At 37.9% G+C, this 19,436-nt stretch overlaps 1 protein-coding gene across 2 annotated transcripts in view; it reads left to right on the top strand.

The window, feature by feature from the left end:
- LOC122549822 (calcium-binding mitochondrial carrier protein Aralar2) overlaps positions 1-19,436 on the top strand; it is a 284,028-nt gene that overhangs the window by 242,486 nt on the left and 22,106 nt on the right. For both annotated transcript variants that reach the window (XM_043689903.1, XM_043689904.1), the window contains exons 14-17: positions 5,088-5,228; positions 13,139-13,277; positions 17,155-17,313; positions 17,399-17,486. In XM_043689903.1, the coding sequence (XP_043545838.1) occupies positions 5,088-5,228; positions 13,139-13,277; positions 17,155-17,313; positions 17,399-17,486 (527 nt within the window). The remainder of the gene's footprint in view (positions 1-5,087; positions 5,229-13,138; positions 13,278-17,154; positions 17,314-17,398; positions 17,487-19,436) is intronic.

The raw sequence follows: 19,436 nt of genomic DNA, 5'->3' as shown, positions 1-19,436 counted from the left end.
ATTCGACGTTTCGGGCACAGGCCCTTCTTCTTGATTCCTGAAGAAGGGCCTGTGCCCGAAACGTCGAATCTCCTGTTCAGTGAATGAAGGTGGTCCTGCAGACCTACCAATACATAAGGTATATTGCTATGTGTCATCATATATCACTTTCTTCATGTTGGTCTATCGAATCTTGTTCTGAACCTTGAATAGCAGAGCTCATGAGTGACAACCCTCCAGTGAGCTGGAATACAAACCCTTCTTTGCCTGTCCTGATTCCAGCCCAATCTTTCCAACTGGAATAGCTATGCCCATATCTAAACTCTACTCACTGCTAAAGTATGCATATTGCTGGCATTTAAATTGGTGGCCGTGTCAGATGAAGTGATGGAGATTTATCATTTTTGGTTGGTGGCACTTTATCCACACCCCACCCCCCTCGCCCCACCATCACGTCAACCAACTCCCTGATTTCAGGCTAATCAATCTGTAATTCTCCCTACTGCCTTTTTAAAATAGTGGGGTTATATTGGGTCCCTTCCAAACCATAGGGACTGTTTGAGTCTATGGAACCTTGAAGCATGAGCACCAATGCATCCACAATCTATTCCGTCAATACTCAAGGATATAGATTATCGGACCCAGAGATTTGTCAGTCTTTAATTTCTTCAATACCATTTTCCTACTGGTATTGATTTCCTTCAGTTCTTCCTTGTCACTTGAATATGCTCCTGAATATTTTTGGGACATTTTTTGTGACCTCCTTTATGAAGGCAGAAACAAAGTATGTATTTCATTGATTTGCCATCTCTCTGTTTACCATCTCTTTGTTCCCCATTATAACATCTTCTGTTTCTGATTGTAAGGGACCTACATTTGCCTTCATCTATTTTTTATAGAAGCTTTTAGAATCAGTGTCTATGTTCCCTGAAAGCGTACTCTCATACTCTCTCCTTCCCCTCTTTATCACTGTTTGTCCTCTGATGAAATTTTGACTGCTCCCTGTTCTCGGTCTCTTGCTCTTTTTGGCCAATATATATGCTGCTTCATTGGATCTGATAATATTCCTAATTTCCCTTGTTAGCCATATCATGCACCTTTTTCTGTTTTAATTTTTAATAAGCTACTTGTCTCATGTCCCCACCATGCTCCTGAAATGCTATTATATTGCGAGGCAACTTTATTGAAACTTGGAAGAGTCTGAGGGAATATGACAGATTAGATGAAAATGGACCGTTTCCTATGTGGAAGAGTTTAGAACCAGATAATCGCAGAATAAGCCAGAAATGAGAAGGAATTTCTTCTCTGAGAGTAGTGCATTTGTGGAATTCTTTACCATAGAGGGCTGTGGAGATTTAATCATTACGTATGTTCAGAGCTGAGAGGTAGATTTTAATCAGTAAGGGAATTGAGGATTATGGGGGGGGAGAAACAGAAAAGTGGAGTTAAGGATTACCAGATCAGCCATGATCTCGAAGAATGGAGGAACAGACTTGATGGGCTGAAGAGCCAGCTTCTGCTCCTGTGTCTTATGGTCTCCCTCATTTATTTAACCTATGGTAATCTTAGTTGTGCATTTTACAAATTTATTCATGACAGGGATGGCATTGGAAGTCCACCCAAAGCATGTAACTTGCAGGACTTCCGAAACCTGAAAATGAATGTGCTGGTTTCATTAGAAGAAAACTTACTATATTGATGTAACTGTTTAAGTAACTCATTCCTTAATGAGTATTATAAAATATTTGTTTACATGCTCCAGAACACAATGCAGGTGTTCATCAAGGTAGTGTCCTAAGCTCAATCATCTTCAGTTGGTTCATCAATGACCTTCCCTCCATCAAAAGGTCAGAAGTACAGATGTTTGCTCAATGTTCAGCACCTTTTGTGTCTCCTCAGATACTGAAGCAGTCCATGTTCAAATTTAGCAAGAGCTGGGTGATTTCCAATAAGAGAGAATCTAACTATCGCGTTTTGACATTCAGTGATATTATCTTTGTTGAATCCCCTGCTCTAAATATCCTATTGACCAGAAACTGAACTGGACTAGCTGTCCAAATAATGTGGCTACAAGTACAAGTCAGAGGGTAGTGATTCTATGGCTAACAACTCATGTTAAGTCTCTCCAGTACCTGTCAACCATTTAGAAGAGTTAAGAATGAGATGGAATACTCTCCATTGCCTGGATGTGTGTAGCTCAAAAAGCATGGTGTAAAGATAAAATCTTTACCTCAATGTGAACGAAACAAAGAAACTGGTCACTGACTTCAGAAAGCGATTTGGAGGCCACCCTCTATCTGAATCAATGGTGCTGAGATGGAGATGGTCAAGAACTTAAGATAGTCGAGAATTTAAGAGGATTACCAGGGAAAGCGTGGGGCCTATTAGAATCCAAAGCAGCAACCTGTGCATGGAGCCCACGAATTAAGGCCTTAAATGAATATTTCTCATCTGTATTCACAGAGGAGAAAGATATTGTAGCCAGGAATTTCAGTTATGATGTTGAGGTTCTAGAACATATTAAATTAATAGGGAGGAAGTGTTATCTGTTTCAGCAGGCATAAAGGGGTTTTAAGGGTAAGGGAGGAGATCACTTAGGCCCTGGCAGAGATATTTAATCCTTGGCTGGCCACAAGTGAATTGTCCAATGCATGGAGGACAGCTAATGTGGTTTCATTGTTCAAGAAGGGAGTAGGGACAGGCCAGGTAACTACTGACCTGTTAGTCTGACATCAGTCGTAGGGAAATTATTGAAAAAAATTCTCAAGGAATTAATCGACTCTTGGAAAGGCAGGGATTGATCACGGATAGCCAGCATGGATTTGTTGGAGGGAGGGAGGTCTGACTAATTTAGTTGAGTTTTTTGAAAAGGTGACTAAATATGAAGGTATCTGATTAATGTGGTTTATTAAGACCTTTGACAAGGTTCCACATGAATTGCAAGTGAAAAAGCTAAGAGCCCATGGGATGCAAGGCAAGTTGGTAAACTGGATCCAACAAGAGCTGACAAACAGGAGGCAAAGGGTGATAGCGGAGAGATGTTTTTGTGATTGGAAACCTGTGACCAGCAGTGTCCCACAGACATTGTTGCTGGTACCCTTTCTGTTTAATATGTACATTAACAACTTGAATGTGAATGTTGAATTTATAATTAGTAAGTTTTCAGATGACACGAAAGTTGGTGGTGTTGTGGTCTCAGGTTGCAGTCTGATATTGATCAGCTAGTAAATTGGGCAGAGAAATGACAGATGGAATTTACTCTTGATACTTGCTAAGCGATGCATTTTGGGAAGTCCAAAAAGGGAAGGATATACACAATGAATGGTAGGTCCCTAGGGAGTATTGAGGAACAAAGGAACCTTAGTGTAAATGTCCATATATCCCTGAAGGTGTCAGCGTGCTGAAGAAAGTTTATGCAATGCTTTGATTCTTTCGCCAGGATGTGGAATATAGGAGCAAGGAAGTCTTGTAACAACTTTATAAGATAATTCTGGCCATCAATTATCAAAAGGACATGATTGCACTGGAGAGGAGCAAAGAGATTCATCCCAGGCAACATCCTGGTGAAAATTCTCAATTACGAGGAGAGACTGGATGCTCTGGGAGGGTTTGTTTTTCATTGTAGCAGAGAAGGCTGAGGAGAGATCTGATTGAGGTATATAAAATTATGAGAAACATAGGCAGAGTAGATCATGAGAATCTCTTCCCCGTGGCAGACATGTCTAAGACTAGAGGCCATAAGTTTAATGTGAGGAGTAAGTGGTTCAGAGGAGATATGAGAAAAATGTGTTCACTCAGAGGATGGTAGAAATATGGAACATGTTGCCTGAGAGAGTGGTGGATGCCAGATACTCTTGCAACACTTAAGAAGCATCTGGATGAGCATTTGAAATGCCATGGCATAGTAGACTTTGGACCAAGTGCGAGTACATAGGACTTGCATAGTTTGGTGTTTATTGGTTGGTGTAGACATGGTCGGCTGAAGTATTTGTTTCTATACTGTATGACTGTTCTTGTGTTCTGTATTTCCAAATGACTATTTCCATTCTTTATGTCAATGAGTTATGATGGCAGTTAGCTTAATCAGTTATGGTTGTGTGAGATTCTTGGTTTGATAACGTGCAGAGAAAGGTGAACCCTCTTAGATGAAACTGCATTAGTAATAAAATAGTAATTAACTCGTAGGCACTTCACTAGAATACTTTTGGATATAGTGCCTTTTTGGCTTTGGCTATTTTATTTCCACCATAATACTGACATATTTTTACAAATACATCACTGGGTGATTGATACACTATAATCATCTGTTGTTTTAAATTTATTATACATGGGTTTGCAGGAATAAATATAAACGCAGACAACACATTTTAAACTCCATTTTAATTCAGTAGCCACTTCTATATTTGCAAGACTTTCCGTTCTGTTTGTGAATGTTGGATATCTGGGCTGAACCTTACATATATAGACAGATCAATGAAACTGAACCCAAATCTTTCAATTCAAGATGATTGTTTTATCTTGTCTTTCTCAACTGAACATTTTACTTAAACTGCAAAGTTAAAATTATATTAATAATAGTAATCAAACAGTTGAACCTTCTCTAAAATGTGTGCTTTTGTGTTGGTTCATATGATGGTATAACACAAGCATTAAGATTGGAAAGTGGGATTTATATAAGAATCTGAGATAGGAAAACAAAATAAACCTAAAATATTTCCTTTGCTTTTCACCAAATGTGATTCAGCTCTTGAAACATTGACTGAAATACTACTAAAGTCAAGGCTTTGAGACATCAGATGTCTCATAACTTAACATCTGATTACAAATAGATATTCTTGATGTTTGTGGCTAGGTTTTAATTATTTAGAAATTGAAGTGTAACTTAATGTGTTAAAATGATTTTGCTATTGAAAGTGCTGTGATGTTACTTTTTATTATTGCATTTTAAGTTTGTTTTGTGTAGTCTTGATAAAAACAATAGTGAAAACCAGATTAAACAGTTTCAAACCTGGCAGTAGTAATTTTTGTTTGAAAACTTCTACATTCAGTGTAGTATCACATGGACAAATGGAAGTTCTGACCACATTTTACACTCATTCTTTTCATAGGCTGGTGCTTCACAAGTTGTCTTCACTAATCCATTGGAGATTGTCAAAATCAGGTTACAGGTGGCAGGTGAAATCACCACAGGACCTCATGTCAACGCATTAAATGTCATAAAGGAATTGGGTTTTGCTGGACTATATAAGGTACAGTGTGAGAATGATCTGCCAACAGCTACACTTTTATCTCCTCCCTCAGCATCCAAGACCCCAAACACTACTGGGTGAAATAGCAATTTACATGTACGTTTGGAATACTGCATTAGCTGTTTATAATTCAATCTGTACTACATTGATGGCAGTTATGATTTCAGCTACTGGTGCTTCTTTATGTCAGATCCCAGAATGAAATCTGGCTTGATAGTTTTTTTTGTTTTAGTTAACATGGTGGTTAGTTACTGAAACATAGCCATATGAAACAGCAGAGTTTCTTCCAGAACAGAGAAGAAGTGTTTTTACACAGAGAATGAAAAGTGAAACACACCAATTTATCTAAATACAGAATACTTTGAATTTCTTAGCAAAAATAAATCTTCTCCTGTTTCCTGATGCTATCTGTTACAAAGACACAAATTCAGAGGCATTATCCGCTATATCAAAGCTTTAAGTTCAACTTGACTGATTCTTCTTGTTTCTGTCCTGTGAGATGTGAAGTCTTCTCACATGAATACTCTCAAAATTTAGAGTTTAGACCTTCTCAACTTCTAATAACCTTGGTATTTCTAACTAAACCTTCCTGGTCTGGAAGTAGTAAAAACTAAACTTTTCTACTGTGGTGACCGTACTTTCCCTGAACTCCTTCTTAGGAGATAAGCAATATTTCAGGTCTCCTGTGAACTGCTCCAAAATGTTTATTTCTTGGAGTCATTAAAATATTTGTGGTTGTTGGGAGGTCAATCCTCTTAGTCCCAGACACCACTGCAGCAATTCCTATGAGTAGATATTTTCTAATCGACCTGTTCACTATGTTAGTACACATCTCTGGAACAGGTCGGACTTGAACCTAGGTCTCCTAGCTGAATAGCAGTGATACTGTCCTAATTCTGAGTGGTAGTTTAATTGCATTCGGTTCTGATATGATATGATAGTTTGGTTCTCGTGCACTCTCATGTTATAAGCAAGTCGTGCAATAGCCATGCCATTTAAACTAATGGGACCGGAATCACATTATAGCCAATACAGGTAATGGTCTAAATTCTTCAATCATATTAAAGCCAATTTGTGTACAGTTGTTGTCATATCTGAGGAATTGTGCATAGTGTTGATCATTATACATTTATCAGCAAACATGCCTAATTATGATCTAATGATAGAAAGAAGGTCATTGATTAAACGACTGAAGATAGTTGGGCCTAGAACACTACCTGTAGGAGCCATGGATGTTATGGTGCAGTGGTAGTATTCCTACCTCTGGGTCAGAGGAGCTAAGTTCAAGTCTCAACTGATCAAGATATATGTCATAGTGTATCTGAGCAGGTGATTAAAAAATATGTTTTGAGTTCAGACCACAACATGAGACACCCCTCAAATCAGTTGCAACAACATACAGTCAGTTCTGCTATAATGAGTATTTTTTCAATGCGAATTGGTTTTAACGTGATTGAAGAATTTAGACCTTTATTTGCAGAATGCGAATTTCCCTTACCTGTATTGGCTATAATGTGATTCTGGCCCCATTATTTTAAATGGCATGGTTATTGCACGATTTTCTTATAAAATGAGACTGCACGAGAACCAAACTATCGTATCATATCAGAACCAACTGTACTTAAAATATCCCTTAGAATCAGGATAGTATCCCTGCCTTTGAGCTAAGAGACCTAGGCTCAAATCCCACCTGTTCCAGAGATGTGTACTAACATTGTGAACAGGTTGATTAGAAAATATCTACTCAAAGGAATTGCTGCAGTGGTGCCTGGGACTAAGATGATTGACCTTCCAGCAACCACAAACATTTTAATGACTCCAGGTTAGCAAGGGGGGTATGGGCCCATGGAAATGGGTACAGCGCATTAGTTGGCATTCATTGTCATGGTTTGGGAATTGAGAATGAAGGGATGGCGTGCGGGGTGGGGGGCATGGTGGGATAGTGCCAGGGACCCTATGCTGGGTTTTCCACCTGACTACTTGGATAACTAACTCTCAAGCTCCTCTGCTTTTCCCAGATTGCCCATCCTGCCATTTTTTAATGTTTGCATGGTGTGTGGGCTTCGATGATTGGGCCAGCACTTAGCTGATTGTCCATCCAAAGTCGCTTGTGTGATTTCGGGGGTGCTGTTTTCTTGAGGTATTGCACTCCATATCGGTTGGCGCACCTACCATGCTGATAGTCAGGGAATTTTAGGATTTAGACCCAGGGACACTGAAGGAATAGTGAAAGATTTTCAGGTCAGGATGGTGAGTGGTTTGGAGGGGATTTTACGGGTTTTAGTGTTCACCTGTATTTTCTGACCTTATTCTTCTAAATGATAGTGGTCATGGTTTGAATGTTGCCGTTTAAGGAGTCTTTCTCCAGTAGTGGAGAGAGTGAGTGTTTAAGTGCTGCTGACCAAATGGTTTGCTTTGTCTTGGATGATGTCAAGCTTCCTGTATAGGAGCTGCACTCATCCAGGTAGGTGGAAAATACTCCATTGAACTTCTGACATCTAATCTAGCTCTCCCAGATGGAAATGGGAAGTCTAGATGGCCATTGATTGAGTTCTGCACACCAATCCAGGAATAAAATTTGCGGGTTTAATGTTTGTAACTTTGTTTTAATATTAATATCAGTCCACCGTACTATCCTTGTTTTCCTTTAATTTTCTACATTGGTTCCACTAATGTTCAAATTGGTTCCTTCCCAAATTTGTATATTTGTTTGTGCTTTGCATAGCCTTATTAGAGATTTTATTTTAACACATTCTTCTTCTATTAGTGGTGTTTCATCCCAATTTTCTTCTGGATGAAACATTAGACCAAGGCACTGTCTATCTGCACAGATGATTATAGGATATGGCATTGTACTAATTGAAGAACAGGAAAATATGTGTGGCATCCCGGTTGACATTTACCCTTCAACCAGTATCGCTGAAACAGATTAAGTTGCTATGCATCACTGATGCTATGTCCAAGTTGACAGCTTCGTTTCCTTAAGCAGTGACTAAATTTCAAAAGCATTTTTTTCAGCTGTAAACATTTTGGGACGAGATTGTGAAAGGTGCTGTATAAATTAAAGTTCCTTTCATTCTTTCCTTTAACTTCCTGTTTGTTTCTTCGCTTTTCCTTACAGTGACAACAGGTTGTATTTAACAAAATAAATAGAGTTGAAATGAAATTCAACTTTTAAAATCCTACCTGACTCAAATCTATTCATTTTGGGGGATTAAAAGTTACCTCATAGACTCTACTGATGAGATAAATAACATAAGTAGAAACTTCCAACAATGCTAACTGATGTTCCTTTACTATATTGGATAACATTTTTATTTGTCAGACCTGCAACCCAGTTTGGGAAATCATTTGTGCTCTCTTGGAGCACAATTTTAGTGCTTTGGATCTACAATGTAAATGAGCCAAATGCAGACCACTTTGCTTCTTCATCACAGTGCAGGACAGTTTCACAATCAACATGTGTTGTGGATCTGCCTTAATGGCACTGCAAGGTTGTTTTGCCCCTCTAAATTTCAAGACCAGTGAGAAATAAAATAAGGTTCTTTACAGAATGGCAAAAGCTATGTGCAACATGATACACTTGGCATGTTGCCTGTCTTAAGGAGTGCTTTCTCTGAAACTCAAGCCTTACCCAAAGTTGCTGAAGCAATTCAAATATTTTACACAGCTCAGATGGCTAAGTGCAGTTTTAAAGTGTTAAGTGTAAGTGATAATTTTTGTGTATTTTATAATTTTGAGAGCCATTCTTGTTCTTTAACATGAAGTTGAATCTTTTTATTTATCACTCTAGAGTTTTCTTCCAAATAGACAATTGTATGTTCACTACAGGAGATGAGGTTAAATCAGTAAATACCAGACCTGCTGGCTCCTTTTGTTCAGCCCAACACAGAGAGGCCTTTGTGAGCATAATTATCCTCCCATATTAGAAAAGTAGTTTATTTAGCTCCTTATTTGCTCCTGGAATTATAATTAAAATTAAAATGGAATTATAATTTGAAAAAAAATGTCCTTGATAATGGTCTGGTTTCTTACCTGACTCATCCTACAACCTGAGATTGTAGTTTTTCTTTATTGATTTAGTCGCTCAGATACAATTCAAAATTAATGAATTTACGGTTGCCAAAGTACTTGGAGGGAGACATTCAATGCAGATTTTTCCAGAGAATTTGTTCAAGGTGTAACTAACCCAGGAGCTTCATGCCAACCAAATTTATCCCTTGGTAGTCACTGACTCAGAATTTTCTCAAGTAGATGGATCCTGATATTTGCACCAGATTGAAATCGAAATTTCAGCCTTGTAAACAGCATTAGTAGAAATAAAAATTTTTTTGCATTGCCTTCTTTGATACAGGCTTCTAAACTGAATTAGTTGGTTGGTGGCGGTTAACAGTCATAACATTTAAGTTAAATCTGCCCTAATCATGCGCTGATTGGAGATGGCTGAAGGAAAAGTACAGATTTTATATTTAAGTAGCAGACTCTTGTTTTATTAACCAATTTATTTAATGTTAACTGGATTCGATCATGCTGTTTAATTTTCACAATTTTATGTCTGTTTTTAAGAAGAATTCTTATCAGTGTTGATCTTTACATTTGTTAAATATAAAATAGCAAGCTTGACAAGAGGAAATTACCTCACTAGAAAAACCTTCTAATTCTTCTTTCACAAGTCTCGTTTCATTTGAAACCTGTATTTATCAAAGTGGAAATTCCTTTTTAGCCCTTAATTTGTAATGTAGATAGCAAAATAAAAGAAAAATCGCTGTGATTGTCAGAATAAAATGCTGTCAGTAGGTTTTAAAAATTTGCATGAAATGTTTCTATGAAAATATAGAGTATTCATAGTAGGTTGGACTTTTCTTTCATTTGCTATCAGTGAAGTTGCTGATCTTTTATGAAAGATTAGGTTGTTACTGTAAGAGGATTTGTAACAGATCAGCCCTCCTTACCAACTAAAAGATAACATTTTTCTTGAAAGTGACATTTCTCAAAAGAATATTCTATGAAACTATTCTGGGCAACTTTTTTTGTAATAAATTTCCGGACTGCTGAGGTTACATAGTAGTAGAAAAATACTACTGCAACTAGGTGTGCTGGCATATTTTAAAAAAAAAGGCAGGTTTGTCCTTTCGGTGGAACTTTCCCCAAAATTTGAAGTTATATTTTCAATTAATGGATTTTTGCAATGTTGTGCACTTATAATGTTTTCCGTTTTTTTTTCAGAATTCCAGCATTTTCGTTGTATTTTTATTATTCTGTAATTAGCTTTTATTGTCTGATTTATTAAAATGTCCAGTTTCAAACCAGTATATTAACAAGTAAACATTGTTTTAAAGTGAAAGATGGTTTGTGGCTTTATCTAATTGTGATATTATTTTAGTAGTTGATGAAAATGTTTTCATACTTTACAGCTATATTGGCCATTATTTAGCTAAGTTTTAGAACCATGTGGGGAATGTATTTATTAAGGAAAATATTAATATTTTCAAGAATACTTATTTGCTGCATGAAAGACTAAAGAAATGTGTCATTTTGTCTCACTCAATGATTCCTAATGTTAGAATTTGAATTTTTGGGTTATGTGATTTGTCTTTTAACCAAAGCTGTGAATTGTTAGGCAGCTGGTTGCTTTTTATGAGAACTGTTGCAAGTGTTACATATCACCTATCTGATAGCTCAACAACATTATTCCATGTTGATCTATATGGATTAGGAATTTTCCATGTTAATTCTCTTTGCCATGTACTGAGTAACTGCTCCCTGGAAGGGTTGTGATAAGGAGCTACAATGCACAGTAGTAGCCGTAGATTAGGAGCAAAATGTAACCAGGTCCCAGGGTCAGCAAGAGTCTCAATCTGAAGTTGAGTTAAGGTGTGGTTAGGATCCTGGGAAGAAGGGTCACTGGCAACCACCTTCGTTATGATGGCAAATCCTTCAGTTGTATGCTGAGGATGAGAAACCTTTCCCAGGAGTATGCAAATAAAGTCAAGGCCTATGGTGACTGGCCTGGTTGCCACTGGTTCGATACTGGTGGCAATGGATAAAACCTTTAAGTGGGCATTAATTTCCTACTTAAGGACCACAATTGGTGTCAGGACAAGTAGGCCATCTGCACTTCATCCTATCCTGATCTTAACCAGGGCAGGGATGGGAAGGTGATGTTTCCCCATCCTGGACCCTTCAGTCTGATTGAATGCTTCTCTGACTCCAAACTGACCTTGGGAACGGGCATTAAATTCCGCCTCATGTCTGTCCACAAATTCTCTAAGCTGAAGTGTTCTTGCGTGAATATCAGGTGAGGACCAGCTTGATTGCCATGTCTCTCACAAGGTTTCCAGCATCTGCAGTCATTGTTTTTACCTATGTCTCTCACATGGCAAAAAAAAAAACACAGATCAGTAGAATAAGAGATGTGTAATATAACTTTATGAGTAACTCAACTGGGCTGAAACGGTGAAGACTGGTGATGGGATGCCACACATTGGGCCCCTCACCATATAAGAGAAGTACATGGTGGAGTCAGCTGGAGAAGAGGGCAACTACTTACGTGGGGACACTGAGACCTCCATGGGTAACCAGCAACTGAGCTGCAGTGTGTTGTTCATTCACTAATGTCAGTCTAACTCATCCTTGAGATTTTACCCCTTTTTTCACAACTAATTCCCTGTCTTGTTTTATGCAAGCATTGATTGGACCCAGCAAACAACAATGAAAAGGAACCTGCACTGACTATACTCAGCTCTGCCTCAAGGGAAGACCATAAGACTTAGGAGCAGAAATTAGGCCATGCAGCTCATCAAGTCTGCTCCGCCATTCAATCATGGCTGATAAGTTTCTCGACCCCATTCTCCCACTTTCTCCCTGTAACTCTTGATCCTCAAAGCCACTGAACCCTCCAAGGATGCACTGGCAAAACTTTTTCTTGTACCCTCCACCAGTTCAGAGACTTTCACCTAAATGGGTTCTCTATCTAGATTAGAATTGGGTGTGTAATCTGGTGAGTATATCACTGCTGCATCACTACTGCCGGTTAAAGGAACATTCCAGCACTGCTCAAGACTAGGCAATTATTCAGCCCAATGTAGAAGATGATCCCATGGTCTTGGCTATCAAACAACACAGAAACACTCAGGAATAGGCAGTTTTGTCAGGGGCAATGAGTAAATTGGATTAAAAATGGGAGGAGTCCATCAATGCTACCAGTTCCTTAGTTCTGGCATGCATGTGTCTGGCTGCCTGCTTGGACCGGTCAGATCATGAGGTACTAGTTATTCGTCTTTGCCAAAAAGATTTAATTCAGTTTGGACTTATCTCTTTCTTGAAATTAGATCATGTAGTTAGTAAATACAATAATATGCAGCAGTAGCAGCATTCAAGCAAAAATATTCCCTTTTCTTAGAGTTAAGTGCAGACACTACAGAATTATGTATCTTATGACTGGGGAAGGAATCTACAAGTTGGCTTGTGCTAAATGTTTTGTTCCTGGATTAAACAGATATATATAGATTAAGTAAGCATTATCTCATGGCCTCATCTTGGCTTGATTTGGTTAACATAATTTTAGCAATAGACAATGTGGTACATAGATCATGTACTAATACTACAATTCATGTAATAAAGATAATACTTACAAAAATAAAATGCTGCTGATGCTGTAAATTTGAAATAAAAAGTCAGTGCTGGAGATACTTATGAGTGCAGCAGCATTTATGGCGAGTAAGAATTAGAATTTCACGATTCGTCAGAATTTTCATCAGAATTAGTACTTAGTATTTATCACATCATTTTGTTTACTCATTGCTGATTCAATTTTTAAAACATTTCATTACAGATTTCTTTGGCAGCTAACATCGGAAGATCTTTCAAACATCTATTGATTACTAAACTGTGGTTTCTTTCTCTCACAGGGTGCAAAGGCTTGTTTTTTGCGCGATATTCCATTCTCTGCTATCTACTTTCCTTGTTATTCTCACTTAAAAACAGCCTTTGCAAATGACAATGGGCAGGTGCAATCTGTAAATCTGCTGTTGGCAGGAGCTTTGGCTGGTGAGTATCCATTTTTTTGCCTCTGCCTGTACTGTGTCTGCTTAATAGAAGTGTTGGTGCCATATGCATTCTGTGATAACCAGATAATCTTTCAAAGTGTATACTCAATTTAAGGTTAGTTATTCTGCTGTGCCGCATTAGGTGGAGAAAGTTGTTGAATATTAATATTGTGACTACAGGAGCAGCTCTGAATCTGAGTTTTTAGCAATGACTGGTTTACCACCTGACTCCCCAAAGCCTACCTACCATTTTCAGGATACTATTCAGGAATGTGATGGAAATAATTTCCATTTCATGGATGAGTGCAGTTCCAACAACACTCAAGATGCTCACCACAATCCACAGTAAAGGAGCCCACTTGATCAACTCTCTATACCAACGATTCACTCCCCCCCACGCCAAAATCGTATGATATACTGCTGCAACTTGCCAAGGTTTCTTCTGTAATCCTTCCCAAACCCACAGCTTCTACTACTTAGAAGAACACTAGTTGCAGATAAATAGGAACTGTCTTATTTTCAAGTTCTTCTCCAAATCACACACCATCTTGACTTGGATATGTATCTTGAATCCTTTGCCATCATTTGGTCAATGTTGTGGAACTCCACTCCCCACAGCACTGCAAGAATACCTTTTATACACAACCTGAACCAGTTCAAGAAAGTGGCTTAGCCTGAGGGTAATTTCGGATGAGCAATAAATGCCTTGTCAACTGCACCCACTTCCTGTGAATGAATGAAGAATTAACGTAGTTTGATCTAAGACATTTGTGTGTCTACCTCGGCGATATTTGTTTGAGCCACAAACTAAATGGAGATTACAATAATCTTGATTCTGCCACAAAACTTGCACTTATGCTTCATTCTTTCCTGTTGTAAATCTTAATTATCCTTTGAGGCCTGCTAACCTAAAGGTTCACAGTGCAATTTCATAATGTCCTGTAAACCAAATTTTGAACTTTAGGCCTCTTTAACATTTAACCTAATTCTGTTAGTTAAGAAATCGGGTCCACTTCATTAGTTTGAGGTTCAGTTACAGAAGAAATTATAAAATTCATGATTTATATACCTCATGCACCTGCCAATCTCCAGTACAAACTTTATTTTAACTGGTACCTTGTCAACTGGCTCTTGGTAAATCAACAAAAATTATATACTTCAAATACCACAATGTCCAAATATTTATGTTGTAAATGTCTATACCTCTGCATTACATTTCTGTTACTTACTGAGTTTTTACATTGATTTTAAGAGATGTGTTGATGTTTTCAAATAGAACTGTTTTTAGGGATGATGATGTCGTGAAGCTTTGCTTGGTCAGGGTTTACTACATACCTTTTAATTTTCTGGAGTATTTGATCAACTGGCACACTCCTGGTCTCATAAATAACTTTAATAAAAAGTTTGTTGTACTAATGTTTCTCATAGAATCCCTACGGTGTGGAAACAGGCCTTTGGCCCAACAAGTCCACACCGACCCTCCGAAAAGTATCCCACCCTAACCTATTTCTCTACCTTTACCCTTGACTAATGCACCTACCCTACACATCCCTGAACGCTATTATGGGCAATTTAGCGTGGCCAATTCACCAAACCTGCACATCTTTGGATGTGGGAGGAATCCAGAGCACCCAGAGGAAATCCACGCTGACATGGGGAGAATGTGCAAACTCCACACAGACAGTCACCCGAGGCTGGAATCGAACCTGGGTCCAGCGTTGTGAGGCAGCAGTGTTATGTTTGTCTTATACTTAAATTTTAAGTTGAGATATTTTCTTTCTTCCCCATCCCTGATTTATTAACATTGCATATGAACGTGAATCGAGGAAGCTGAAAGGTGCTTCTTCTTCTACTACTTTATATATCAAACCTCATGATGATGTGTGCTGTAGTATGTTATTTTTCTATTTTTTTGTTCTCACTGTAGAAGAGCACTTCAGTTCCATTGGAAGCAATTCAGTATTATTCCTGATTTGCTGCTGAATCCACTAACTGCCTGTACAGATTTACACTCCAAAACTATTAATTTCACACTAAAGCAACTATACAGAAGAGAGAAGGTATACTTGTAGTGTTGCATGAAGCGTAAACCACAGGCCCAGGAAAATGGCCTGGGCACATGGATTAAAATCTCACCATGGTAACTGGTGGAATTTGAATTCAATTAGTAAATCTGGAATACAAAATCTAGTGCAAATAGTGGTGACCATAAAACCACCATTCTCTTGTCATGTTTTTTTAAAAATCTGGCTCGCTGTCCTTAAGGAAGCAAAATCTGTATTCTTTCTTGGTCTGGCCGAGTGACTTTATGACTACTCTCTGCCACTCAATTCAATAGTAATTAGGGATTAATAATAAATGCTGGCCTTGCCAGCGATGTCTACACCCCAGGAAAAAGTAAAGAAAACAAAATATTATAATACATAATTAGGGAGCAATTAGGCATCAATGAAGATTTCTCTGGCATTTACTCTGATGTTGGTGGAGGTTTGTGTAGATCAGCAATGGTGGAACTGCATTGCAGGCTTATCTAGGTATTAACCAAAATAGCATGAAGAACCTACTGTCAATTGCTCCTATTCCAAATGTTGCCCATCAAGCCTGCTCTTCTTTTAATTAAGATTATGTCTTATCTGATGGAGGCTTTAATTCTAACTTCCTGCTTATTCCTGTAACCCTTGTCAATCAAAAACCTGTCTAGTTCAACTTTGTATATTTGCATTAAATCACCTTGCACTGTAGAAGAAAATTCAAAAGACTAGCAATTCTCTGAGAGAAAAAAAATCCTCCTTATCTCTATCTTAAGTAGAACAGTCGTTATTTTGAAACTATACGGTTCCCAGATGTATATTCTTCCATTCGCCCCAGTATCTATCCTATCAAGTTCCCTCAGGTAGAACTTTAACAATAATATGACCTTTCAATTTACTAAACTATACTGAGTATAGTTTGGCCCGCTTAACCTTATTTCATATGAAAATCCTTTCATCCCAAGTATCTCCTAAGTGAACTTCCATAATCTGTTTTCAATGCCAATATACTCTTCCCTAAGTAAAGATATGAAAATGGTACACGGTACTCCAAATGTGGTCTCACCAAAGTCCTATACAGTTGTAGGAATACTTTCCTGCTTTTATTCTCCGTTTGCCTTGCCATAAAAGCCCATATTCCATTTGCCTTCGTAATTTCTTGTACCTGCAAGTTAAACCTTTGTGGTGCATGTACAAGAGCACCCAGATCATCTCTCTGTACTGTAACATTCTATAGTCTGTATTTAAATAGCATTTTGTTTTTCTACTCTTTCTGTCAAAGTGGACAGCCTTTATTTTCTCACATTATATTCATATACCAAATGTTTTTTCTGTTCACGCAACCTGCCTATATCTCTCTGCATATTCCTTATGGCCACTTCACTATTTGATTCCTTACTTGCCTCTGTATTGTCATCAAATTTAGCTACGAATTACTTAATTCCTTCTTTCAAGTCATTAATATAGATTGTAAGTAGTAGTAATCTGTGCAGCAATCAGTTAAATATGGTTTTTTCCATCTGAATAATGATTACATTTTCCATGCTGACCTATAGGTAGCCAGTCCTGCATATGTGCAAATGTTCACCCCTAACATCCTGAATTCTTAACTTATGAAGGGATATTCTTAAGTTTGCTCCTTAACAGATGCCTTTTGGAAATCTCTTGAATTCTCTCGTGGTAAGGGAGTGGGTCGGATGTAGGTGCTTCTCCAATTTAAACTTGTTGTTGACAATTCTAGAAATTTTTAGTAAATTATTTCTGCATACTTCCAAACCCAAACTACTCCAATTGAGTATGGTTTGACACGTTCTTTTATTTTTAAATGTTTGCTGTTTTCCTTATTAGGGATGCCAGCAGCTTCTCTAGTAACACCTGCCGATGTTATCAAAACAAGATTACAGGTGGCTGCACGTGAAGGGCAAACTAAATATGATGGAGTGATGGACTGCTTTTGGAAAATCCAGCGACAAGAAGGTCTAGGTGCTTTGTGGAAAGGAGTTGCAGGTACAGAAATAGGAATTTATTTGTTTTTATGTGAAGTACTTTGATTTGACCCATGTATCCATTTTTGTTTGTTTTGCCCTCACAGCCCGTGTTTTCCGTTCCTCGCCCCAGTTTGGTGTTACTTTGTGGACATATGAGATTTTGCATAAGTGGTTCGCTATTGATTTTGGCACGTAAGTAACAGTGTTTCATTTTAAAAGATGTTCCAAAAGTCGTCTTGAATGCAACACTTGTTGTGCCATTGTACATATGGTAGCAGTTGCTTATCATGTACCCATATGCTACATGTGGTCCAAGGTTTGGGGAAGGCAGGGTGAAGAGCTAACAAATTACTTGTGTAGTGTGACAACTGTTCTGTGGATAAAGTACAGCAGGTCTTCCACAGGCATCACGTAGCAAACAGTAACCTGTCTTTGATGGTGCATATTCAGGAAGACTATTGGCCTGAATTGGGATAACGCCAAATTCTTTTTAATACTATTTTTGGAATCTTTACCACCCAAAACAGGCCCCTATGTTGGGCCGAAATTTAATGACTGAATTAAAGGTTGACATATTCCAACACTGTTATATTGTTCTAGCATATTTGTGGAGCAATAGTCTGGGTCATACTCCAGTGTTCGTGTTGAACTCAAACATGAACATAATCTATAAGAACAATTAAGCAAGGCACATTAATGTGCTGATGTACCATGCATCCAAGGCAAAACTATGTGTATAAATTAGTTCAGCAACTTAGCTAGAATGTTTTATCCAGTTCTGGGTACTTGAGAAACATTGTGAAGGTTCTGGATCAGGGGTCAAAATAAATTTTCTGGAGACTTTCTCGAGAGCCATTTTTGTTTTGCAAGCGGTACTTTTGATTTTCAGGGCTTCTTTTCTATTCTTGCTATTTCTTTATTAGTTGATGCAATCACACAGTAATATTACTTCCTGCATTTGTGCTGTCATATGTGGTAGTTGGACTCTCACACTAAACAGAATTAGGAGAATTCTTCAATATTTTTAATAATCATTACCCCACCATTAAATATAATGTCACAACACACGAGAAACACATTAATTTCCTAGCCATCACTGTGTTTAAATTAGGTTAATTAGCAACAAAGGTTTATTTTCACACTAACTAATATCCACTTCCGCACACTAAACAAACCATCACCCTAAATACACTTTCTATGGACTGATGAGTACAGCTAATGCATCGGTTGCATATGAGCAAAAGTTAGATTTAGCTAGACAGTTGATACCCTTTTATGCTATATTTCACAGATTTCAGTTTTGAATTTAGCACCAGTTGTTTGAAGAGAATTCCAAACCTCGCCCACACTTCTTGTATCAAAATGTTTTCTAATTTCATTTGTGAAATATCTGTGCCGTATCTTATATTCCCAAATCAGGTGTGTTTCTCTGCTGCACTGACAAAAATAATTTGGCATGATTACATTGGGTCAGCAATCTTACCTCATCATGTTCGTGTCCCATAATGCGGAAGGCATGTGAATGCCAAAATCAGCATTTCACCTGCCAATTTGAAATCTTTACTTAATAGCTACAAATTTTCATTGCCTGCCATATTTTTCAAACATTAGACTTAAAAAGGTTTTCGTGTCTCTTTTGCAAACTGTAACAAGTTGGCACAAGATTGGTAGAAAAGGTCTGTTATTTGGACCGTAGTTGAATGTACCAGCAGATTGATTGAAAGTATGGGATTTTTCTGCTTTTTAAATTGGCATTTATATATTTTTGCACCTACAGGGGAAAATAAAGACTGATTCTGAGGGTGCCTTAGCTATTCGAGCTGTGACTATCTCCCCTCTGCCATGTGATTTTCTGGCCTACAATGCCACTATAGTATGGAACTCCCTTTTGCATTACTGTTTCTCAGAATCCACAGTTTATGTATTCACACCAAGGTTTGATTCGTACTCAGTTGTGAATGTAACTGCAACAGGAATTCCACACTGATATTTTTTGACAGTAACTTAAAGACACGAGTTGACTATGTTGTGGCATCTTAAAACAGGCATGAGAAAAATAAAATTGGCCTTGATTAAAACTACAAAGCTGGATGGGAACATGGTGTGTGGTTTGCAGTCAGGAAGCAACCTTCCTTTGCACCT

This window comes from Chiloscyllium plagiosum, chromosome 5, assembly GCF_004010195.1.
Source record: "Chiloscyllium plagiosum isolate BGI_BamShark_2017 chromosome 5, ASM401019v2, whole genome shotgun sequence".
NCBI classification, from domain to species: Eukaryota; Metazoa; Chordata; class Chondrichthyes; order Orectolobiformes; family Hemiscylliidae; genus Chiloscyllium; species Chiloscyllium plagiosum.
This window is presented reverse-complemented; position numbering and strand designations above follow the sequence as displayed.